This window comes from Orycteropus afer, unplaced genomic scaffold (assembly GCF_000298275.1).
Source record: "Orycteropus afer afer isolate SDZICR_OR568_19922 unplaced genomic scaffold, OryAfe1.0 scaffold00246, whole genome shotgun sequence".
Taxonomy (NCBI): Eukaryota; Metazoa; Chordata; class Mammalia; order Tubulidentata; family Orycteropodidae; genus Orycteropus; species Orycteropus afer.
The window spans coordinates 3,294,024-3,304,533 of NW_006921833.1; the positions used below are offsets into that span (position 1 = coordinate 3,294,024).

Below are 10,510 nucleotides of genomic sequence, written 5' to 3' on the forward strand. Positions count from 1 at the left end.
CTACATTATTATTTTTTTAAAAAATTTCAACTTCAAAGACTCCATTAAAGAAATGAAAAGACAAGCCACAAACCAAGAAAAAATATTTGCAAATCATCTTTCCTTCTCCTAGTCTTTTACATTTCCTTAGCTCTGGTAGCGTAGTGGCTAAGGCACTTGACTGCTAACCAGAAGGCCGGTGGTTCAAACCCACCAGCCACTCCCCAGAAGGAAGATGGGGCAATCTACTTCCATAAGGATTTAATCACCTCAGAACCCAATGAAAGTCGCTATGAATTGGAATAGATTTGATGGCAATGGGTTTGGTTGTTTTGTTTTGTTTTCTCCTTCTGAAAAATAAGAAAGGAACTATTTTGTAATTTAACCTGCTATGATAGTTAAAAGGAGTTCTGGTGGCATAGGGCCTAAAGTATTTGACTGCTAACCAGAAGGCTGGCAGGTCAAACCCACCAGCCACTCCTCGGAAGGAAGACTCAGCAATCTACTTCTGCAGAGATACCACCTCAGAATCCCAAGAAGGGGTCACTATGAGTTGAATCAACTTGACAGCAGTGAGTTGTTTGTTGTTTGTTTATGTGGTAGTTGAGGTTATGTGTCAACATGGTGGGGCCTGATTTTGAGTGGCTGGGCAGCTGGATGCAGTATTCCCCATGATGAGACTGGTAATAAACTCCATGGTGGAATCTACTGTTAGCAACTTAGTAGCTGCCTGAGGGAAGTGGTCTGCTACCAGTATATAAGAAGAAGCTTTGAGGGAGGTCTTGAGATTTTTGGCACATCTAGATCTTGCATTTGGCTGAGTCTTCATCTCAGTGGCCTGCCATATTGTCTGGTGATCTTGAGACTATTTCTGCACTGTTTGTGGCCCACCATGTTGCCTGATAATTTTGGGACTGTGACATTTCACTTGTTGACCTTGGGTTTGTTAGCCTCGGCAGCCAGCAGCTGCCTGAGTGAAAAGAAGCCTCCAGCTTCAGTGGGCTGGGAGCAAGAGACAGAGCTGAAGTCCAAGATCAAGGGGCTTTCACCCAGCCCCTAGGTCTGACACTTTGAACTCAGACTTATAGCCTCCCAAACTGTTAAGAGAATAAACTCCTGTTTATTAAAGTCACCCATTTGTGGTATTTTCTGTCAGAGCAGCACAAGAGAACCAAAACACCTGCTAATCATATTAACTAACAATGAGTTACAAGTTGTTGGTTATAATTTTCTGTGATTCTAAATTAAAACCTTTATGGAAATAATGCTTCTCCTTACCACAGTTTTGCTCATCGCTCAGGTCTCCACAGTCATCATAGCCATCACACACAAGGCTATAATTAAGGCACTTGCCTGTGTGACAGTGAAACAGGTTCTCACTGCAGTCTGCAAATAAGAGAAGTCACCAGTGTGTCATTAGAGCAATACAGGGTGTTATATTAGTACATTACTTAGCAAAAGCCTGTCATGGAAGGGAAACTGTAAAAGTAACCTGGTCCACATCTTTTGTTTTACAAGTGAAGAGACCATGGCCCTGAACGTCCAATGACTTGCTCAAGGTCACATAATGAGTTATTGCAGAACCAGGATGACAATCTTCTGGCTCCAAAGCCAGTGCTTCTATCGCTTCCTGAAATTTGTCGTCTGACTTCCACCTTATGCCACCTGAAAGTTCCATTATAGTTGAAGACAAGACATTCTCAATCCATAGTTCCTAATGAAGTTCATGTGCATACAGAACAAATAACCTTAATAAGGGTGAAAATGTTTCATTAAAGTCTTGGTTTGTCGATGGTAAACATATTAAATATAATGTTGCCCACTTTCATACAAACATTGTAACTTGAGACAATTGAGTTTTCATGACTTGACTCTCAAATAAACAAGTACTGTCCTAGATAATGGTGCAAGATGAGAATAAGTGGGAGCTCCGGTGGCATAGTGCCTGAGACATTTGACTGCTAACCACAAGGCTGGCAGTCCAAACCCACCAGCCACTCCTCAGAAGGAAGATTGGGCAATCTACTTCCATAAAGATACTGCCTCACAAACCTAAGGAGGGGTCGCTATGAGTCAAATTCACTCGACGGCAGTGAGTATGGTTTTGGTCTTTTTTTTTTTTTTTTTTAACCTCAAGAAGGAGCTCTGGCAGCATAGTTGGTAAGGCTGCTAACTTGTAAGTCAGAGGTGCAAACCCACCAGCTGCTCTGCAGGAGGAAGATGAGGCAAACAAACTACTTGCGTAAAGATTTACAGCCTTGGAAACCCAATGGGAGTTGCTATGTGTTGGAATCGACACAATGGCAGTGGGTTTGGTTTTTTTGGTTAACCTCAAAAAGTTTATGGTTTTATGTTGAGATAAACAACATGCAGGGTAACAGTATATCAATTTTAGTAAGAAGGAGGGTCTTGTATTCAGGTAAATCAGAACTAGTTGTGATTTGCCAAAAGCAGTACAACGTTGATATATTGATTGCTGTTTCCATGGGTGTCAGTTGTGGATCCAAGTAAAATGAAATCCATGACAACTTCAGTCTTTTACCACTATCATGATGTTCATTATTGGTCCAGTTTGAGGATTTTGGTTTTCTTTATGTTGAGATGTAATCCTATTGAAAGCTGTAGTCTTTGATCTTCATTAGTAATGCTTCAAGTTCTCTTCACTTTCAGCAAGCAAGATTGTAATGTGCATAATATTGTTTGTTAATGAGTCTTCCTCCAATTCTGATGCATGTACTTCTTCATATTGTTGAACTTCTTGAATCATTTGGTCAGCACAAAGATAGAATAAATATAATGAAAAGATATAAACCTGAAACATCCCTTCCCTGATTTTAAACCATATAGTATCTCCCTGTTCTGGTCAAATGTCTCGGTCTATGTACAGGTACCACATGAGCACAATTATGTGTTCTGGAATTCCCAGTCTTCCATAATTTATCCAAGACATGAATAGCCAATGTTATCCATAACTTGTTATGATCCACATGGTTATACCCCTTTGCACAATCAAAAAAAAAAAAAAAAAAAACAAACACACAGGCAAACACCTTTCTGGGATTCTCTGCTATCACCCAAGATCCATCTGACATTTGTGATGATATTCCTCATTCCACAGCCTCTTCTGAATCCAGTTTGAATTTCTGGCAGTTTCCTCATACTGCTGCAACTATTTTGAATTATCTTCAACAAAATTTTACTTATTTGTCATATTAAATATGTTGTTCAATAATTTTCATTTCTGTAGGATCACCTTTCTTTATAATGGGCACAAATATGGATCTTCCAAATTTCTTGGTATAGATGAGTGAGTGAGCACCTCCAATGTTGCATTGGTTTGTTGAAATATTTAAATTGGTATTCCTTCAGTTCCGGGAGCACTGTTTTTCACTAATGCCTTCAGTGCAGTTTGGACTTCTTCCTTCAATATCATTGGTTCCTGATCACATGCTACCTTCTGAAATAGTTGAACATGGACCAATTCTTTTTGGTACAGTGATTCTATATATTCCTTCTCTCTTCTTTTGATGCTTTCTCTGGTTTTTTTGTTTTGCCAACAGAATCCTTCAGTATTGCAACTTAGTCTCAAATTTGTTAGTTTAGTTCTTTTAGTTTGAGAAATGCCAACTATGTTCTTCCCTTTTGGTTTTCCAACTTCAAGTTTTTGTACATTTCATTATAATACTTTACTCCAACTTGAACTTGCATATGAGCAATTGATAGTCTGTTCCATAATTGGCCTCTGGCCTTGTGACTGATGATATTGAGCTTTTCCATCTTCTCTTTCAAATGATGCAGTCATTTGATTCCTGTGTATTCCATCTGGCAAGGTCCATCTGTATAGTCACCTTTTATCTTGTTATATGTTAAAAAGCCATTTGCAATGAATTAGTCTTGCAAAATTCTATCCTGTGACCTCCAGCTTCATTTTTATCACCAAGGTCATGTGTTTCAGCTATTGATGCTTCTTCTTTGTTTCCAACTTTTGCATTCCAATCACCAGTAATTATTAATGTATCTTTGTGTGTGTGTGTGATTTGGGTGAAAGTTTACAGAGTAAATTCATTTTCCATACAGCAGTTCATACACATTTTGTCTCATGATATTGACTATAATTCCCCACAATTTAACAGCTCTTTTCCTACCTCCTCCCTGTAGTTACCTCTTCACTGTGTCCTTCCTTCCCATGTACTCCCAGTACCCCAAGCTGTCTTCCAGTGCAAACACTACCCTTTTGTTCTCCGATGATTGATAGCTCCAAGGAATGTGTTTACCTGATGTAAATGTTCACCCCAAATGCCTGTCTATTGTTGGGCTGGAAGCCACAGGAGTGAGTTCAGTTCCTGAGCAGAAGGGTAGTTAGTGGCCATAGTCTCAGGGGTCTCACCAGGCTCTTATCAGTATCAATGAATCTTGACTGCATGTTTGATCAATTTCAAACTGCAGAAGTCAGTAAAAATGTTCAATTTCTTCATCTTTGGCATTAGTGGATGATGCATAAATTTGAAAGGAGCTCTGGTGGTGTAATCTCTAAGGCATCTGACTGCTAATGAGAAGGTTGGTGGTTCAAACCCACCAGCCACTCTGCAGAAAGAAGACTAGGCAATCTAGTTCCGTAAAGATTACCACCTCAGAAACCCAAGGAGGGTCACTATGCATCAGAATCAACTCGATGGCAGTGAGTTGGTTTTTTTTTTTTTTTTTTGCCATTAATTTGAATAATACTCATATTAGCTGCTCTTCCTTGTAGGGATATGGATATTATCCCACCACTGACAGTACTGTATTTCAGGATAGAACTTGAAATATTCTTTTTGATGATGAATGTGATGCCATTCCTCTTCAATTTATCATTCCTGACATAGTAGACTGTGTGTTTATATGATTCAAAATGGCCAATATCATTCAGTTCATTAATGCCTAGGATATTGATCTTTATACATTCTATTTCATTTTTGATAACTTTCAATTTTCCTAGATTCATATTTTGCACATTCCATGTTCTGATTATTCATGGATGTTTGCAGCTGTTCCTTCCCATTTTGAATTGTGCCTCATCAGCAAATGAAAGTTTTGAAAGCTTTGCTCCACCCACATCATTAAAATCAACTCTATTTTGAGGAGTCAGCCCTTCCACAGTTGTATTTTGAGTGTCTTCCAACCCGAGGGTCTCGTCTTCTGGCACTAAATCAGACAATGTTCCACTGTTAGTCATAAGGTTTTCACAGGCTAATATTTTCAGACCTACCAGCCACTCCTCAGAAGGAAGATGGGGCAATCTACTTCTTTAGTGATACTGCCTCGGAAACCCAAGGAGTGGTTGCTATGAGTCGGGTCCGACTTGACGGCACATAACAACAACAACAAAAAATATTTTCAGGAGTAAATTGCTAGGTCCTCCTTCCTAGTCTGTCTTAGTCTGGAAGCTCTGCTGAAACCTGTCCACCATGGGTGACCCGGCTGATATCTGAAATACTGGTGACATAGCTTCTAGCCCAACAACTTCTAAGGCAGCACAGTGCAACAAACATATAGACAAGTGGTGGAAAGACTCTGCTAAGGAAATGAACAGACAAGCCACAAACTGAGAAAAAAAATGTAAATTATATATCTGACAAGAGACTTATATCCAGAATATAGGGTCCCTGGGTGGTGCAAATGGTGAACATGATTGCTGTGAACCAAAGAGTTTGTGGTTTGAGTCCACTTAGAGGTATCTTGGAAGAAATGTTTGGCAATCCATTTCAGGAAACAGCAACAACAACAACAAGAAAAAACACCATTGAAAATCCTGTGGAGCATGTCTGTACACTGACACACACAACATCACTATAACTCAAAATCAACTCAATGGCAATTTGTATCCAGAATATATATATATAGAAGTTTTACACTCAATAATAAGAGGAGAAAACATCAAATTAAAAATGGGTAAAAGACTTGAATAGAAAGTCTTCATCAAGGATATACATAGGGCATAAAAACACACAAAAATGTGCTCAACACTAATTACTAGGGAAAAGCAAATCAAAGCCACAATGAAAAACTGCTTCATACCCATGGAAAGGGCTGTAATATAAAATATGGACAATAACAAGTGTTGGTGAAGATGTGGAGAAATTGGAATCTTTATACATTGATAGTACACATGTTCAATGCATTCTTCAAAATGATTCAGCCACTTTGGAAAAGTTTAGCAGTTCCTCAGATTGTTAAACATAGAGTTACTGTGTTGCTGTTGTCCTTGTTAGATGTCATTGAGTCAGTTCTGATTCACAGCAAACAAAACAGTAACCAGTCCTGTGCCATCCTCACCATATCACCCAGAAATTCCACATCTCTCTCTCTATATATATATGAGAAAACTGAAAACACACGTCCATACAAAAACATGCCATCAAGAGCCATAGCAGCATCATTCATAACTGCCATTTATGAACTATCCAAATGCTCATTCATGGATAAGATGAATTGAAAAACAAAATGTAGTAAACGTCTGAACAAATGTAGTATCCCCATACAATGGAATTGTATTCGGTGATTAAAAGGATCAAATGATTGACCTACAGTATTGATAAACCTGAAAAATATGCTAAATAAAAGAAACCATATACAAAAAACTACATATTGTGTGATTCTACTTATTAACTGCCTAGAAAAGACAAATTTACATATAGAGAAACTAGAGCAGTTGTTGCTTGTGGCATGGGAAGTACAGGGATAGAATGAGGAATGACTGTAAATGAGTTCAAGGGAAATTTTGGGAAAAATTGGAAAGTTCTAGACTGGATTTGTAGTGATGGTTGCACAACTCTATAAATTTATTGAAAAATCCATGGGTTAAATTGAAAGTATACACATTATACCCAATAAAGCTGTTAAAAATATAAAATAATATATGAAAAGAACACTGTATTTAATAGGAAGAAGATAACAAAATGTATCATGTTTCATTTCTTTTAAAGTAAATTAAAAGAGCTTGCTTAAGGTTCCATAGGGATCATGGAAGCTGGCAGAATTTCAGTGGAGTGGATGAAATGAAAAGATCAGCATGTACCAGGCAGAGGGAGTAGCAAGAACAAAGGAAAGAGGTGATAAATGGGAGCACATCTGAAGACTGGTCTAACTGGCTGATGAAAACTAGAACTCCAGTGATCAGTTGTCAGCCACCTGAATTTTGTCTGATTGTTTCTCCTCAAGCAGAAGCCTGCATCTCATGCAACTGGTGGACGGGCACCTCTTCACTGTAGACATCCCAAACTGGATCACAGTTCATTCTCAAAAGTCTTGGGTGTTGATCGATCAAATTGTTAGCTACTTGAAAATAGTACACTTGTTATTTACATGAACCATACATTTCTATTTCAAAATTAATTCTTTAAAAAATCAGCTACATAAGTACATTTAAAATTGTATCGTTTTAGAAATATAATGAACCTTAGCACCTTCACTGAGAAAGTGTGTACACACACAAACACCTGTGCATATACATACACTTACACACATGTAGAATTTTGTAAGTAGTTTTGCCACTAAGCTTAACGATTTTCAAATGAAGATGACCATCATAAGGGAATATATAAGAAGTGAAAGAGGTTTTAGTCATCACTTTGGTAGCACTCAGCAGAGGGCGCTCATTCCCCTCTCTGTACCCCACTGCTGAATGGGGCTACTGCACACTTGCTAGCTTAGCAAAGGAAGGTTAGGACATTAGTTCCTCTGGCCATTCTGCCCACCAGGCAGAGTTGAAGAATTTGTGCATCAAGATATATACTCCTCCTTGGGAAGTTTTAAAACAGGTTTGATTTTTGTTTTGTTTTCATCTAAATTAGTCCTGTAGAAAAAATTTGAATCAGTATGTTGAAATCAACTATGAGTGGAAGGGCAGATTTTTTCAAAGTTAAAATTATTTATTTTCAGCAGTACACTTTACTTTTATTTGGTGGTAGGACTAGGAAATCAAATATCCCTTTCAGAATCATGCAAAAAAAAAAAAAAAAAAAGAAGAAGAAGAGGACTCTCAATGAGGTGGACTAACACAGCGGCTGCGACAATATGCTCAAACACAGCAGTGGCTGTGAGGACAACGTAGGACTGGGCAGTGTTTCGTTCTGTTGTACATCGGTTCACTACAAGTGGGGACCAACTTGACAACACCTAACAACAAAAACAGGATTAGGAAATCAAATAGCCCTTTCAGAATCTGATTAACTCAGGAACACACCGAAAATTTCAAAAGATTCATACATAGCCTCTGTGTGGCTCATTCTGGGATTCTAGATAATTCATATTAAAATACCTTGTTGGGAAACACTTTTTAAATTGCTGTTGCTATTTATTTAATCATTTCACAAATGAAGGTGACTCAGTCATTTTAAAAAATTCCTCCTTTTTTCATACAGGTACAGACTCAATTTTCCACTGTTAGGACTTGCTTGGTTAGGAGCCATTTTTGGAGGTCAGATACAAAATTAGCTGTATTTGGAAAACAACTTGTTACCTCACTAAAGTCTGCGTGACTAGTAAATACACAAACCTTAACCAGAGGCACTGCACAGCCAAAAACACATAGCAAATAGCAAAGATCACAGTACCTCCTTTTATTAGAATAAATATTTATTTGAACTGAAAAAAGGATGTTGTCAGTGCAATTTGGGGCCAACAAATCAAAATTTTCAAAGCTTCCTGCTATGATTTTCTTACTCAATGCAAGTATAATTTCACCAACCTAAGGGAGATGTTTTTCTAGATACTGATCTTTTTCCTTAATGACTGCTTATGATATGTTATTTCTGATTTTCTTGCATGCTAATATTTGTTACTATCAGTTTCAGATCTCATATACACACCCTTAACCCCGGTCTCTCAAAATAAACATTCCTCTAAAGCAGAAAACTAAGAAACAGAAAGCCTTTTATCAAGGCTTTCATTCAATTTGCCCAATCTCTGTGACTCTATGTACACAAGTGTTCAAAACATAAATTCATCAATGAACATAAATGCATAAATAAATCTGAAATCATGATTCAAGTATGGAGGTTCAACTGCTACCCATAAAATATTAATGATAGAAGGGACTAAAGATTATTTGTTCCAATCTCCTCATTTTGGATGTGACAAGAGAGGTTAAATGAATTGTCCAGAGTTGCCCAGCTTGTTAGGAAACAGAACCAAGAGAAGTTAGGCTTCTTGACTCCCTAGGTTCTTTCTATCATTGACTTTTAGCTCTAGATTAGAGTTTATCAACTGTAGCACTATTGACATTTAGCACTGGGTAGTTCTTTGTTGTGACAGGTTGTCCTGTGCAGTGTAGGATTTTAGCAGCATCCTGGCCTCTACCCTCTAGATACCAGTATCACCGCCTCACCCCATAGTTGTAACGATAAAAATGTCTGCATACATTGCAAAATGACAGAACTGCCCCTAGTTGAGAACCATTGTTCTAGAATATACAAACATCACCTCACTCCAAGATCTAGTTTTAATCTTATCTTTTCCATTAGATCTCTCCACATCAACCCAACCCCTGGTGACCCTACTCTCTTCTCTACTCACAGTATTTACTGCCTCCATCTTTTTTGTTTACACCAGTTTTGTGTTCCTTTGAGATATTTCTTGGGTTATATTGCTTTAAAATACTGTATATAATGGCTTCCATGTTTATAACTCATTTCTCTGATTAGCTTAAAAGTTTCATGAAGAAAGAAACCATGTCTTACCAGTCTTTTTATTTGCTAAGTATCTAGAACATGCTTCACAAAAAGTAGGAATTCAAAAATATTTAATAGTTTGATTAAGTATAAGGACATTGTCACTACACAAAACTGAATTTTTCAGACATAAAAAGATCCTTTCATTGCAGTTGTTGTTATTGTTAGAAGCCGTCAAGGAGGTTTTGACTCATAATGACCCCATGTACAACAGAGCAAAACACTGCCTGATCCTGTGCCAGCCTCACAGTCCTTGCTTTGCCTGAGACAATCGTTGCAGCCACTGTGTCAAGCCACCATGTTAAGTGTCTTCCCCTTTTTCACTGACTTTCAATAAAGCATGATTTCCTTCTCCAGGGATTGGTCCCTTATGACAAGATAATCGAAGTGTGAGAGACAAAGTCTGGCCATTCTTGCTTCCAAGGAGCATTCTGGCTGTACTTCTTTCAAGACAGATTTGTTCATTCTACCAGTCCACAGTACATTCAATACTCTTCACTAACACAATTCAAATGCATCAATTCTTCTGTGGTCTTCCTTATCTATTGTCCAGGTCTTACATGTACATGAGGCTACTGAAAATACCATAGCTTGGGTCAGGCGTGCCTTAGTCTTCAAAGTGACATCTTGGCTCCTAAACAAAAGAAGTCTTTTCCAGAAGATTTGCTCAATGCAACACATCATTTGATTTCTTGACTGCTGCTTCCATGGGTGTTAATTATGGATCCAAGTCAAATGAAATCCTTGACAGCATCAATCTTTTCTCCATTTCTCATTATGCTGCTTATGGGTCCAGTTTTGAGGGTTTTTGTTTTCTTTAT

The 10,510-nt window shown here is 38.0% G+C and overlaps 1 protein-coding gene across 1 annotated transcript in view; it reads right to left on the minus strand.

The window, feature by feature from the left end:
- CORIN (corin, serine peptidase) overlaps positions 1-10,510 on the minus strand; it is a 451,047-nt gene that overhangs the window by 130,752 nt on the left and 309,785 nt on the right. Inside the window, exon 7 of the mRNA XM_042782130.1 lies at positions 1,258-1,365. Within this exon, the coding sequence (XP_042638064.1) occupies positions 1,258-1,365 (108 nt within the window). The remainder of the gene's footprint in view (positions 1-1,257; positions 1,366-10,510) is intronic.